Genomic DNA, 15,575 nt, shown 5'->3' with positions numbered 1-15,575 from the left:
TTTTATTTTGATTTTGTGGTGTTAACACCAATAGCGGTAATAATATTTAATTTTTATTTGCACTAAAATCTATTTAAAATGTCAATATCGGATGCAACTTTAATTGCAATAACGACATGTTGAGAATAAAGAAAAAAACTAAAATAATAAGTGAAATATGTAATATAAAAAATTATTCTCTTCATCCGACACACTCATCAACCTCACGCCTTGAAATATTTTTGTAAATGACTTCGTGATTGATGAGAAAACACCATACCAAGGCGAATTTATACAATGTGGAGTCAGTTAAACAGCTGATAATTTTTTTTTCGCTTTTTGGTTCTAACAACTGTCAAAGCTTGTTTTTATATTTAAATATCTACATATTCTAAGCTTATTAACAAAATATTTATTGTTTACATAAATAAGTAAAGCCCTCACTATTCAATTACCTACACTATATTAAGTTTAAATAATTATTTGTTTAATTTTTCCTTTTGGTTTTTTGACATTTGTTAAGACCAATCGTTGTTTTTGTAGAACTGACACCACTTTGTATAAATTCGCCTTGCAACATACACTATCAAAAAGTAACATCAAGCATGATAAAAATCAATATGTTTTTGATTTTCCATCATCCGTTGTCACTAATACTACCACAGTGCTTGATGAGTATCAAGGCGTATTTAACAAGGTGACAGCAGTGGCGAATTGAAATAAATACAGGCGAATTCACTTATTTTTTATATATAGAGTTTGACATACGGGCGGATATTTTTTATATATGTAGTTTGACATTTGTGCGTGCTATTTCTATAATCTGCTGTGCTGCCGATGGCACCTTATTAAATGCACCTTGATGAGTATTTTGATCATGGTGTAATGATATACAAGGTGACATTAATTAAACAGCTGATTATTTTTGCTGTAATTTGTATACATTAAGCAGCTGTTTTTGACACTATTAAAGTTACATATTTGTTTTTGTATTGTTGTATTTGTTGCCGTAACGCATACACCTTATAATCCAAGGCGTATTAACAAGGTGAGTGCGTCCCGGCAACAAATACAACAATGCAAAAACAACAGGCAATTTGTTTTTGTTAAAATGTACGGTAAATGTCAAAATCAAGGCGAATTAAAATATTACTATGTTATTTACAATAACAAATGTAAACATAAACAAAGTTTGACATATAGTGTACATAAAACCACAGCGAATTAAGAAACAGCTGATTTTATGCACTCACCTTGTTAATACGCCTTGTTATAATCATTACTCCAGCATTACTGACAGCAGTGGCGAATTGAAATAAATACTGGCGAATTCACATATTTTTTATATATAGAGTTTGACATACGGTCGTACGGGCGAATATTTTTTATATATGTAGTTTGACATTTGTGCGTGCTATTTCTATAATCAGCTGTGCTGCCGATGGCACCTTATTAAATGCACCTTGATTGTGTATGGTGCGCTTAAAAGAAAATCAAAGAATATTTATACAGGGTGGCGCACAATTAGATATATGGTTTAAATTCTGTACAACTTTTTCCATTATTTTTTCTTTGTTTTTTTAACCCCCCGTTGCCACATGCAAGTAATTATGTACTTTCAAGTAATGAATACGTATGTATTATCATCGAAAAACACAGAAAAACAACAAAAATTTTTTGTGTGTCTACAGTGTAGACTCTACACTATGCGTTGCAAGTTCATTTTAAAAATGTCGCCAACAACGAATGTTCTTGCAAAATTTGCTATGTTGATACTATTACTAAAATCGGAAAACGTTAACACTTAAATCAAAGGTCAATTTTTTAAATATTTGGAATTTCTAATGGAAAGGTAGCGAAATGTTATTAACTTTAAAAAACATAAAAAACCTTGACAATTGCAAAAGTGCTGATCAAAATTTGATTTTTAAATGAAGCAAACTTAAAAATATTGTATTGTTTTTTAAACGGCAAAATATTCTGTTTATACTTGATTTTTGCATTGACAACGTAATTAATATTTTATTAAGTATTTTATAAGAATAAAATTGATTTTACCCCTTTAGTGTACTTTTGATTTATTAGATTTAAAAAAAACTTGAATGATTCAGTTTATTTAATTATAAAAAACATTAAAATTGACACCATTCATATTGACTGTATTTTTCGTGATTTTAAAAATTTGAGTGTCATTTTAACCTCAAGTGCTATTAAGGGTTAATTTCCATTTTTGTGCTGTTATTATAAATACTAGACTTCATGTTATATTTTTCTTAAATTTCATCAAAATCGGCTCAAAAATAAATAAATTAGAAATTCCAAGTACATATTGAAAAATTTGACCTTTGACCTTCACGATTTAAGGTTTAACGTTTTCCAATTTTAGTAAAACTTTCAGAATATATTTAGATTCATCTGGACTATAATATTCTGAATAGGTTTTACTTAAAATTCATAACAGTAAGGAAATAGAGTTCATTCGCCAAAAAATATTTTTTCCCGAAAATTTCGAAATTTAAATAAATTTTTTTTCCCCTTGTAAATGCATTGCAAAACTTCGGAGGGCTTGCTAATGTTCACCTTTTTTACTAATGTTCACCAAACTGGGGGGTGAGACTGGCCAAATTCCAACTTTCGTTTATTAAGGGCCACACTAATCTATGTACCCTACCCACTTAAATTTTAAAAAAAATATACCAAATATTTTAATTTTTATGCTTGCAGATTTCTGTATAAGTAATACTAAGATTTACATTTATTTTGAGAATGTTTTTTTTTGTTTAAGTTTAATACAATATTTATTCAATTTTCTTTTAAATTAATGTTTATAATGGAAACATGTTTTGTAGATTCAATTTAATTAAAACACTGTTTTAAACAAACAAAAGAATAAAAAATATGTTGGTTTTTATTTTTCATGTAAACGTAAGAAAAATAATAATATGTAGTAAGTAGTGTAAATAAATAAATTAGGAGAACAAAGTTGAGAAATCAGGATAAAGTTCATTAAATTATGAATAGTATAATAAAAATAAGGAATAACTGAAAAGTCTAACAATGTTTAACCTGTATGTAGTAATAAATGGCTGAAAATAACCAAAAGTTATAAAAGTGTTATCAATAATTATAATAATAATAATTGTGCGAGAGAGTATAAACGTGTGTTATATCATCATCATCGCTGCCGACGGTGGTGGAGTTTTTGTATTATAAATTGTTTAAACTCTTGACAAATGTTGCAATAGATTACAAGGCCAAAATGCTTCAATGCGTTCTTTGAGCAATTGAAAAGGATATGATATCCAGGTAAGTACTGTTTGCGCCAATAAACCCATGGGTTCGGGATACTGGTGTGTCAACAAAGCCAGCAGGGCGGTAAAAGAACACAAGCCCGCTGTGAAGAGTATAAAGAATGGTAGCTCTTTCTTGGGATAAACGGATACTTCATGAAAGGCCGGTAACAACTCACGATCAGCACACTCTGTACATGTGGGGTATGGATAAAAGAGATGACCGCGTTCCAAGGGATAAGGTAACATGCGAAATGTTCCCTCCCAAGTACAATGTAGCAGATTCAATGCACCTTCTATGTTCTTCCAGTGTTTCAAATGAAAGAACGCGTATGCCAGAGCCTCGGAATCACCTCTTTTCAATATGTGTTCTGGTGGCAGGATTAAAGGTTTGGTTTCAAGTAGATATTTCGGCACATGAGGATTGAACTCAACGGCTCGATGTATAGCTTCCACAGCACACATTTCTGCCGGACTTAGGCCTCGCTTAGATGCGATATCTGGTGAAAACTTATCTGCCACCGCTCTGGCTTTAAGCAGTGCCGCTGTATAACAAATTGTTGCCGATTTTGGCAAGGAGATGTCGTCGTACTTTGCTAATACAGCTTGGCAATCAGCATACGCTTGCATCTCCAATAATGTCTCAATGAGATTCTCATGAATGTTTAGAACATTCATTATTGAAGGAATTTCCTTTGTTAGATCGCGAAACATTTTCGCGGCCTCCTTTAATTTACCCAATTTGCGTGCACACATCGCCAGGCGACGTCTTATATAAATAAGAACATTCGTATCTCGTCGATGCAGGCCCTCTGCTATGGGTCCTTGATGCTGAGTAAGTTGTGATTTGCGGTAATTTTGCTCTGCCACTTTTAAAGCTGTACGCAATATACGTTCGGCCTCTAAAATTGTTGTTGCCTCTTCTTCGGCCAGTAGAATGTACGCTGGAGCACATTCTGGATTCATTTCAATTGCATTGTGTGCCGATTTTATGCGTTGCACCGGATTCCGTTCGCGCCAGGCCGTCTGCATAATCTCATATTCCTCTTTGCGCGCATCACCCTCACATGTAAAAAACGTCTGATGATCTTGGGCCGACAAGTTCATGTCATAGTAAGTTAACGGCTCTTTACTGGTGGCCCAAAAGAAACGCTGATATTCGGCACCACGAAACAGATTTAACGGATTACGCCATACTTTACATTCGGGCATTTGTTGACCACTTGCCGATGTCACGCCGACGCCAGTTGCCCCGTTACCGTTTGTTGAGCCACTACTGGAGCTGCTGCCACTGCCGTTGGTATTCAAATCACTAGACGAATCGCTGCCGTTTATCCAAGGACTTATGTGGTTTATGGAAACTTGTTCTGCAAATAGTCATACAAATATGCATTATTGATTGGTACCTATATTGGAAAATTCTAGTTTAGAGAGTATGTTTCGAATTAAAATTCCTCTAATTACAGGATGTTATAAATAGAATACTGATTTCCTTTGGAATCAAAGTGATGTTTAAAAAAAATGTCGGTACACATATAGCAACTCACCTATAAATGAAGTACCGTATTTACGAAAATACCACCACTCGAATATCAATATAAGTCCTGATATTAAACTGGATGTTCCCGTCAAAGCCACATAGAACTTGGGCGTCAAAGTGCTGAGGAACATGGATGAGTCCCACATGACGCCGTTGTTGCCTTCTTCTTGGGCTTCTTCAATATTTGCCAATATTTGTATTATTATTACTAACAAAACGAAAAACGTTTTCTTGTTTTTTAGTTTTCCTAAACAAGTATCCCTTTTTCACATTTACTTTACTCCAACACTACTACTGACTATTATTAAAAAAAATAAAATATTTTCTTATTATCTGCTTCTTCCTTTCAGTGTCTTGTGCAAAAGTTTTTCTCTATTCGATTTTCTTAATTCACTGCAAACACATTCAATTTCTTTAATTCTCAGTTGATTAGAACACTTTATGTTTCTAAAATATCTTGGCTTATTTTATTTATCGTTATTAATAATTTTAATAATTGTTGTATACGTGAAACAAAATAAATATTTTGTAAAATTTTTTTGTGGAAAATTTCGTTTCGGTGTATACTTTCTTCTATTTCTTTTTCACATCAGAGTTGCAAAGTACTCTTAAAAAGAATACACTTAAAAAAATCATACATGAAACAGTAATTGTAAAGCTATATGTACACCAAGGCGTATAAGTAATAATAATTTTGAATGAATTCACTTTTCTGGAAAATTGGTCAGTCGATTTTCTGCATGAAAAACTTTTTATATACATTGGGTGATGTACTTTTACGTACCTTGGGGGATAGGTTGTCGCTGTGTGTTATTTCTGCCCATTTTGGATGGAGTTAAAAATGGACATGATTAAAACTTAACCCCTTGTTGACCAAGGCTTTAAATCGTTGAAAAAGTTTTATTTTTTATGAAATATTGAAAATAAGGACTTCAGGAAGTTATTTACAAAATTTTAACTTTGTGGAGGACCTGCAAGTATCCGAAAGGGACCTGGTACCGCTGGGTCAACATCAGCCAAAACTGATAAATTTTTGTTTAAATTTTATTAATATATTGCTTAGTCTGCTTTTACACAGGCCAAGTTTTCTTGCGCAAGTCTAGAGTTTATAGGAGAGAGAGGCAAGAAGAAAGAATAGGGGTACACACTAGCTTGTACTGGCAAGTCTCTTCAATTCTCTTTTGTTTTCTCATTTTCACTATGGCGTCTATTAGGTTTTGACATACAAAATTGAACACAGACTTGCTGTGTGTAAACGGTCGAGCAAGTTTAAAAGGGAATCGAAGAGACTTGCTTCAAGTAAACTTGCTGTGTGTAAAAGCAGACTTAGTTTTGTAACTTTTATAACATTTTTTATTAAAAGTCTATTTTATGGCATTTTACGTAACAGTATTTTTTATCATTACAACATAAAATATATTATTCCAAAGATGATAGAGTACTTCGTAGTACTTTTGGGAAAAGGGTCAAAATATGTTTTGTTTTCATTTTGTAAGCTTATTATGTTATGGTACTTATAAGTACCGTCGGTCGGAAAAGGGTTAATCAGGTGTACTACCGATAATTAAATTTTGACAGAAATGTTTTTTCTCATAAACAACCTTTAATAATCGATAAATGTTCACAATTCCATTATTAGGAAGTATTTCTTTCCATTTTGAAAGCTTTTTTTGTCAACTTAATCAACATTTAGCTTAAACAGGTTTAAAAATTCTAGTCTGAACATACCATAAATTCCCATTTCAGTGAATGGTTTATTTTTAGAATACACACTCTTTTATTAAGTGGATATTTTTAAATTCCCATTTCTCTGAATTCCCAAAATCACTAATTTGTTTTTGAGATTTCAACGCTATCTTGCCACACGTATTTTACAAAAACTAGACAGCTGATTTTTGTTGTTTGTTTTGGTACGCTTATTTTTTATTTTGAGCGCATTTGGTGTGTCGTGCAAGAAAATATTTTATTTTGTTGAATTAGATTTTATTTTATTATAAAAAATAATCATTATGACGGAAGAAGATAAAAACTATAAAGAATACACCTTGGAGGCTGATTCTGAACTACGTTTTGAAATCGAAGATAAAAATGCAAAAGTTCAAATAATTGTAAGTATATAAGGTGTATGTACATGCAACAACGTTGAGAAAAAATGTAATTTTATTTTCAGCTAATTTCAGGATTTGCTGAAATGTTTGGAACTGAACTGGTGAAAAAGAAAAAGTACGATTTTTGTGTGGGTGCCAAAGTGGCCATCTTCACATATCATGGTTGTGTTTTGCAGTTAACGGGAAAAACGGATGTCAGTTATATTTCCAAAGAGACACCAATGATACAGTATTTAAATTGTCACTCGGCTTTGGAGCAATTACGTGAACAAGCTGAAGATAAGGATGAGCGCGGTCCCGTTGCCATGGTGGTGGGTCCAATGGATGTTGGTAAAAGTACTTTATGCCGTATATTACTAAATTATTCCGTGCGTCTGGGTAGAAGACCTTTATATGCCGACATCGACGTGGGACAAGGAGCTCTAGCTATACCTGGAACTATAGGTACTATACTGATAGAAAGGCCAGCCAGCATAGAAGAAGGTTTATCGCAAACAGCTCCTTTAATATACCATTTTGGCTACAAGACTCCCTCAGGGAATAATACTTTGTATAAGACGGTCATAAGTAAAATGGCTGATGTTACACTGGAATCGATGAATGTGAATAAACGAAGTAAGTTATATTTTAGCATCATTAAAATATAATTTCTTAATTTTAATATAATAATTATTTATGCTTAAGGTCTTTTTTATAAAAATATTTAATTTTTATTTCAATATTTCGCTACATCAATGTGTAGCGAAATATTGAAATAAAAATTAAATATTTTTATAAAAAAGACCTTAAGCATAAATAATTATTATATTAAAATAAATTTAAAAGGTCAAATAAAATTAAATAACTATAATTTCTTAAATAAACACTTTTTAGCCAAGCATTCTGGTATTGTTATAAATACCTGCGGTTGGGTTAAGGGAGACGGATATGCCAATTTGGTACATACTGCTCAGGCTTTTGAAGTGAATGCAATTTTTGTTTTGGATCAAGAGCGCCTATATAACGAATTATTACGGGATATGCCCTCATTTGTTAAAGTTGTGTTACTACCAAAAAGTGGTGGTGTAGTTGAGCGTAGCAAAGGACTAAGAGCCGAGAGTAGGGATCAACGTATCAAAGAGTATTTCTATGGTTCAAAGACGCCCTTCTATCCATTCTCGATAGAAGTAAAATTCGCTGATTTAAAATTATACAAGATAGGGTCACCTCCGCTTCCAGATTCGTGTATGCCCATAGGCATGAAGGTATGTATATAGTGTAAATGTTTGGGACAAATTAAAATTTATTTATTTTTAAAGGCTGAAGATAATAAAACTAAGCTGGTGACTGTTACACCTTCACATTCACTTTTACATCATATATTAGCTGTTAGTTTTGCCGAAACTACCGACGAAGATGTAATTGGTACAAATGTGGCGGGTTTTGTTTGTGTGTAAGTTTTAAATATATTATCTTTCTGATCATTTGCTAAAAAATATTCAATTAATTTTGTATAATTTCAGTACCGGAGTAGATATGGAACGACAAGCTATAACAATATTATCACCGCAGCCACGTCCTCTACCCAATACCTTGTTATTGCTCTCAGATTTACAATTTATGGATAGTCATGCCTAACACTATTACATACGAATGAATCTAAAAAACTTATGTATATTTTTTTATAAATAGAAAATAAAGTTTATTTTAAATATATTTCTTTTGAAATAACTAAGTATTTTGTGGTTTTTGTACTTTTGCCAGCTCCGTTTTAAATTTGGATATTGTTTCTCGGGCTAATTTCAATTTGTCCTTTAACGTATTTATTTCTCCTTTAACCTTGTGTTTAACATCCAAAATATTTTCCAAGGTTTTTTGCTTTTTCGCTTCAACTGCAGAAATGAAAATAAATATAATTTTTGTTTAATTGATAAAAATTAATTTCAGGTTTGGACTTACAGTCAGTATCGTGGGTATAGGGACCATTTGTGAAGGGCTGAACATTCATTAAAAAGTGTTGCATAAGTTGTGTTGGTTCTTGGAAAACAATTTCCTCGTACGATTCCGAAACTAAACCCTTCTTAGGATCCATGGTCGTTGTGGACAATTCGCCATCGACTATTGGTGACTGGAACAATTTTAATATGTGATAGCAAGTAACTGGCCTCTCGGTGGGATCGTGAAAGTAAATTTTTATGACCACCTCAAATTCTCCCCAGCCAGTTTCGGTTATTTCGTATGGCGGCTTTGTAACAATTCGATTGGGATTTGCATAACTTTCATGGAGTTTAAAGTGGACTTTTTTAACATACACCGACATATCCTCGTTGTGGTATGGCTTGACATAAACTTTCCATTGATGGGTATGACCATCTTCTTCACGTTTTTTACCAAATGATCGGGCAATATTTCCATAAACAATGGGCTTTACAATTGTAAGGCCTTTAACGCGACCTCCCGAATCTGGACCAAAGTCAGTGGGTATATTTAAACTATTCATTATTTAAGTATTATATATTTTGAACAAATGTGAGTGTTTGTTTCCAAAATATTAGCTTCTCTGAAAATGTAAACAAAATATATAACAGCATTGCCAGTTGCAATTAAAATTTTACAGGGTGATTTAATATGATTGAAATATAATAATAGTGTTACCAGTCTATGTACATGGATTTTATGTATATGTATATGTATTTTATGGAGAGCTTCGAGTTAATAAATTAAATATAAGCTTACTACACTGAAGTCTTAATTCAGAATTAAAAATGTCTTCAAATAATTCCATAAAACCATTCCTAACATAACAAATTATTAATTATATAATGGAATTAATTCATAATAGAATTAATTCCAAATAAATTTATATATTTTCAACAACCTAGCATTATGCCATTAACTGTTATAAATTTCTACTATAAAATAGTTTACATAAACTATGAACTTAAATATAATTAAAAGTAATTTAGGCAGCAGTCATGTGTAATTTACAATTATTTTATTATTTATTATGTATAATTACTTATATTTTGATGGGCTACAAACTTGTGAGGTTTTATGATTTGTGGTTTAAATGTCTTTATTATTATTTCTTAATTCGTTATATCGATTTTTTTAAATTTTTTTTATTATTATTTTTGATGTATAATCAATTTGTGAGTAGTATAATTGGAACCGATTATGGTCTATTGGCTAGGATTTTGTAGCTGAATGCATATAAATAAATAAAAATTATAACAATGGCAACACTACTAACAAAATCCTAACGTAGTGCTACCAACATTTAAATATTGTACATTGACATTTTGTCAATTCTCTTAAATTTTACGACAAAAATTGACAAAACCAATTTGAACGCGCTGGGAAGTAGACGTGTGTGTTGTGTATAGAAAAACTCTAGTTTTTCCTATTTATTTGTTCTCTATAAACCTTTAAATGGTATTATGGAAACCAATACTAAATTAAAGAAAATGTGTTTTTAATTCAATCACTATTAGACAAACCGGAAATTATTTAATAGACAAAATATATTTGATTTTCTTATTTCATAACGTTTAAGGAAAACAGAGGGTGCTTCTCTGGACCACAAAAATATACATTTTCATTGTGTTTGCTTTTGTTCTAAAATAAAACAGCATATTGTTACCAAAAAATAAAATATTTGATTGTTATTTATAGCTTTAAAAGCATATAAAATTAAACAAATGTATTTTTATATATAAAAAAGAAATTGTGTTAATACAAAAATTAAGTGTATATACAAATAGTTTTATTGGTCATTAAAGAAAAACAGCGAGGAAACAAGTTGCCTGCAAATTGGCAATTGAAGAAAAATATGTGGCATAATATTGTGGCAGTGTTGCTGCTAGCAATTATTCTACAATCAAACGTAAATGCTGGTAAGTTAAAGGGATTTTTAATTAATTTGTAAAATTAATTAGTAAGCCAGGCTTAAATTACTGTTTTGGGCGTGTTCTCTCTCTCCTATGAGTCGTTCTTTCATTAATTATGAGTTGTCAATGAAGTTTTTCTTTTTTGACATTTGTAAATACTTTTAAGAGTAGCATCGTGAATAGTTAAAAGAGTTTCAAGTTAAAATGTGAAGAGTAGTTGAATTAAAAAGAGAGTTGTATAAACAACACACCTGCTCTTTTGTGTAACGTGATCTGTTTGTTTACTTTATTTTTATCTTTGTTTTGATTTTCATAATTTGTTTACTAAATAGTTATGCTAAAAAATTAAACTTTTATAAAGTTTTAAAAAGTAATAAATATATTAAATTTATTTCTATATTAAACAATTAAAACAGCCTTACCAAAGTAGATACTATTTACAAATCATTTGTTAATTAAATTATTTTGTTTTTGACATTTATTTTAATAAAGGGTTGCCACATAAGAATAAAATTCTATCTATTGATTTGTTGGAAATTTAGTTTGGTTCAAATAGAATTAAACTTTTTTTCCAAAAATAGCCAAGTAAAAGAACAACCCAAATTGAAGCTTTAAACTTTAAAATTATTTGAACAAATTAATTTTTTCAAAACAAAAACATTAATTTTGAATCAAATTATCTTTTTTACGTGAGAAATATAATAATAAATTATAACTGGACTCAAGGCAGGAATTAGATTTGTTTTTAAAGTTAATTCCAAATAAATTTCATAAATTTAGGTATAAAAAAAATAGTTGCAATTGACACTTTCCAACAAACAACAGAATCTGGCAGCTTTGACATGTTTTTGTAGTTATTCTCCCTCTCTTGTTATTAATTAAAGTTATGAAATTTTATAATAAAATAAAATAACAAAACAACGCCTTAAATTGTTGTTGTTTATACCCGATACTTATTTAACTTAAGAAGATAAATAAAAAAGGCCTTATTCATAAACAATTTTTGAATTTAAAAAATGTTTTAAAATCAAATGGAAATTTTGCTTTAAAACTTTGTTTAAATTAAATTTTTTTTGGATAAGGCCTAAAGTATTTATAGCTATGTATTTAATTAAATCTGTCACATTTATCAGTAAACAATTTATGTCATTAATTTAATACACAAGTATAGTGACTCACAATGTAATTTGGAATGTAAAATATTAGTTAATTTATAGTTAGTTGCATTAATACAATTATAGTAGTAAAACTGACGATCATAATAACAAAGTATAGTATTTCTAGTGATAGTATTTTCATCAGACTTTATTTCTTATTCGATTTTATGAAATCATAACTTGTATCATCCTTTACCTATGGGTTTAAGCGCATGTCTGCACATTTTCGCAAATTATATTATACATGTAAATACACGTGCTTTTTTCATACAACAATAGTTGGTAAAATTTAATGTTATATGCTTTTCTTCTTTATCATCACAAATCCATTACTTTAAGGACATCGCCTTTAGACAATTCTTTCCACATGGTGGAATAAGATTTGTTAATACGTTTTCAATTGCGATTTGTTGCATTATGTACTTTATTGTTGAAATGGGACTTGGACTGTCATTCGAATACAAATCTATAATTGTTTTTTCAATTTAGAAAAAAAAAATATTCGATCAATAATTGTCGATTAATCCAATAGTTAAAATTTAAAAAAAGGAAAAATGATTTAAATTAACAAAATTTTGAAAAAACAATCCCAATTAAACAATCCCAAATTCATAAAAAATTTTAAATTTAGATTAAATTTAAAAATTAGATTTTTAAACGTTGTTTAAATTTAAAAATTGTTTTTGAATAAGGCCTTTTATATTTATTTTAATTATTCCATGTTGGTTACATTGAAAATTGTATTGGAAACGACTTTACATAAATTTTCCAATCGACTTTGCATTAACACACCAATATCAGAAAATTATGTAACTTAGAAACGAAAACCTTGTGACTACTAAAAACCTAGGAAAGCTTAAAGGTGTCTACAATAGGGTATGAATGATTTTCCAATTTATAACACAATTTATAATCTATTTTAGTTAAATTCCTTAAACAGTTTTTTTTATACGAGATTAGAAATATTTATCGGACTTTATATAATTAAAATTCTCAAATTTATTATTATTTACATCTATACCTATAATTATTAAATTAAGAGCAAAATATTGATCTTCTCGAGACAAAAACATTGATATAGATATCATACTTTAACATCAGACTGTAAATGTCAAATATATAACGAAACATTTTAAAATGCGATCGCTACGTACGGCAAACAAATCTTTTATATTTTTCTTAAGTTTCATTATATTCGGCACAAATATATACACTAATACACCGGTTTGCCTCGCTAATTGGGCCTGGAGAAACGCGACGCAAAACAAAGCACGATTTTCCATACATTTGTATTGATTTTCATTTAATTGGTTCCTAGATTCATAATTTTTGTTGAAAAAGTTGATTTTTCAATACAAACTTTTACATATTAACGACGCAAATCCAAGTACTAACGACGCAACTTCGAAGCCATTCGACGCAAACTGAAACAAAAACAATGCAAATCGAAGCACTAACGACGCAACTTCGAAGCCATGCAACGCAAACTGGAACAAAATCGACACAACTTGGAAATCACAGAAATTTTAAAAGACGCAACTTCGAAACCGACGCAGAACGAAGCGACGCAAACCGGGGTATTAGTGTAATTCTTTCATTTAGAAATTCCAAATATTGAAAAATTTTACCTTTGACCTTCACGATTTAATGGTTAACGTTTTCCGATTGTAGTAAAACTTTCAGACTATATTTAAAATTACCTGAACTATAATATTATGAATTCATTTTGCTTAAAATTCATAATAATAAGGAAATTGGGCTCATTCGCCAAGATATGACCAAAAAAATAGTTTTTCTCGAAAATATCAAAATTTAAATCGCATGTACGAAAAAACTGTAGGAGGTATTGACATGATTTTTTTCATATTTTTTATTCCTTAATAAAATAAAATAAATCCCAATGTGATGATCAACAAAATCTGAAATTTGTTTAACAAACCATACCTGCGAATAGGTTTGCGGTAACCTAGGAAAACAAAAACTCATACACAAGTAAATTTTAAGTAAAAATCACCTTTTATTTTAATATTTCTCAAAATATGTTAATTTTTTCCTAAATTTCTGGGCCTGGGGAATTTTTTATAACCTTAAATTTTTTTAACCAATTTATGTCATTTATATCTCGTTACAAGGACAATTACGTACACATTTCGATTATTTTGCATTCAATTGCAAAAGTAATTATTTAGTAGCAAACTTTTTTTAAATTTTAGCTATAATACAGTTTATGGTTCATCCCGAAATTTTCAGCACTTATCTTTTAGATCTAGTGTCACAATATTACACCCGGCAAACTTTTAAATCTAAAAACAATCGGCTGTCATCCTAATATACATACATAAGTAACTCCAATTTAGTGCTTTTTTAATTTCAGAAATTTTTTTTTATTAAATATGTGTGTAATTTACAAAAAATATTTGGGAGTCTCAAACGGTCTGCTTCATAAAAAAAATTTAAGTCAAATAGTCAAAACAATAAATATACATAGTTACAAAAGTATTATTTTAGAATTTTTTTGTTTGAAGCTCAACAACAATTTGTTTAAACGGTATGGTTTAAACTATCATAATATATTAGGACATTATGACAATATGACTTAAAATATTTAATTATGAAAATAATTTTTAGAAAAAACTTTTAAAATTATCAACTAGGGTATTAAAATAACAAGGATATAAAAAAAATAAAACCCGAATAATTCTAAAACAAACAATTTAACAACCCTTTATTTATGTATGCATATATATTTAACTAGACTGATGGCTGATGGTTAGAAATCTACAAACTTCTTGTGACCGTCAGCTAGTCAGACATATGCATACTTTGGCATACTTGAACTGAAGGTGATGTTGTTGGATTTACCAAATAAACAAATAACAGTAATAAAAACCACCCTCTGCTATAAGTACATCCTTATGTAAGTATGTATGTACATACAAATGTCTGCATATCCTGTATACCCCTTAGTTACAACATACGAAATGGATTTAAATCACATAACAAGTGCAAGAATTTTTTACAATGCAAAATTTATGCATTCATTTAAAAGTTTAGAATTTTTTTCGTTTTGCTTAACACAGTGGTGGTTTTTTCCAACAATTTGTATTTACGTTTTTATAATTATTTTACGTTGTTAGAATTTTACTAGAGCAAAAGTTCAAATTTTCAAGGAAGTTTCTTTGTTTGTCCTAAATCTTATAAATTTTACTACTAGTACTACTACTATTTTTTATGGCAAAAGTCACGAATATTTCATGTTAGATTTTTGACACTAATACTCACGCACCAATCACTGTTTGTTTATTCATGCTCTATTTAAGTTGGAATAGTTTATGGATTAGTTTTTCTATATATTGTACGTAATTGAAAGGATTTTGTTTGTATGGAAATCGATCAATGGTTTGATAGGTGTTTTAAAAACTTGAGGGTATTTGTTGGAAATATTTTTGAATATATGTAGTTGCAAATTATGCTTTGTTTAGATTTCTTAAGCATGCAGGACTTATATGCCAAACTTGTGTATCAATCAAAATTTTTTATATATTTTTTATATTATAAGTACTGCTATGTAATATATTATAAATTCCTAGAACAAAAAGTTCCATGTTCCACTTAAATGTTTACAGTATAAC

At 29.8% G+C, this 15,575-nt stretch overlaps 4 protein-coding genes across 5 annotated transcripts in view; 2 read left to right on the top strand and 2 right to left on the bottom strand.

Annotated features, from left to right (window-relative positions):
* Positions 1–2,862: 2,862 nt before the first annotated feature.
* Positions 2,863–5,391, bottom strand: LOC135953976 (protein ST7 homolog). Its single transcript, XM_065504018.1, has 2 exons — positions 4,817–5,391; positions 2,863–4,636 (listed from the first exon to the last, which is right to left on the bottom strand). The coding sequence occupies exons 1-2, from the start codon at positions 4,953–4,955 to the stop codon at positions 3,198–3,200; spliced, it is 1,578 nt and encodes a 525-aa protein (XP_065360090.1). The 5' UTR covers positions 4,956–5,391; the 3' UTR covers positions 2,863–3,197.
* A 1,369-nt stretch (positions 5,392–6,760) lies between these two features.
* cbc (crowded by cid) lies at positions 6,761–8,634 on the top strand. Its single transcript, XM_065504798.1, has 5 exons — positions 6,761–6,917; positions 6,980–7,532; positions 7,791–8,161; positions 8,216–8,349; positions 8,420–8,634. The coding sequence occupies exons 1-5, from the start codon at positions 6,819–6,821 to the stop codon at positions 8,532–8,534; spliced, it is 1,272 nt and encodes a 423-aa protein (XP_065360870.1). The 5' UTR covers positions 6,761–6,818; the 3' UTR covers positions 8,535–8,634.
* Positions 8,565–9,448, bottom strand: Gas41 (YEATS domain-containing protein 4 Gas41). The gene is made up of 2 exons (XM_065504799.1): positions 8,856–9,448; positions 8,565–8,788 (listed from the first exon to the last, which is right to left on the bottom strand). The coding sequence occupies exons 1-2, from the start codon at positions 9,394–9,396 to the stop codon at positions 8,628–8,630; spliced, it is 702 nt and encodes a 233-aa protein (XP_065360871.1). The 5' UTR covers positions 9,397–9,448; the 3' UTR covers positions 8,565–8,627.
* Positions 9,449–10,311: 863 nt separating this feature from the next.
* Positions 10,312–15,575, top strand: part of Nrx-IV (neurexin-4) — a 37,009-nt gene continuing 31,745 nt past the window's right edge. For both annotated transcript variants that reach the window (XM_065503014.1, XM_065503013.1), the window contains exon 1: positions 10,312–10,792. In XM_065503014.1, coding sequence (XP_065359086.1) covers positions 10,729–10,792 — 64 coding nt within the window. In that variant the 5' untranslated portion in view covers positions 10,312–10,728. The remainder of the gene's footprint in view (positions 10,793–15,575) is intronic.

This window comes from Calliphora vicina, chromosome 3 (genome assembly GCF_958450345.1).
Source record: "Calliphora vicina chromosome 3, idCalVici1.1, whole genome shotgun sequence".
In the NCBI taxonomy this organism is placed as follows: domain Eukaryota; kingdom Metazoa; phylum Arthropoda; class Insecta; order Diptera; family Calliphoridae; genus Calliphora; species Calliphora vicina.
This window is presented reverse-complemented; position numbering and strand designations above follow the sequence as displayed.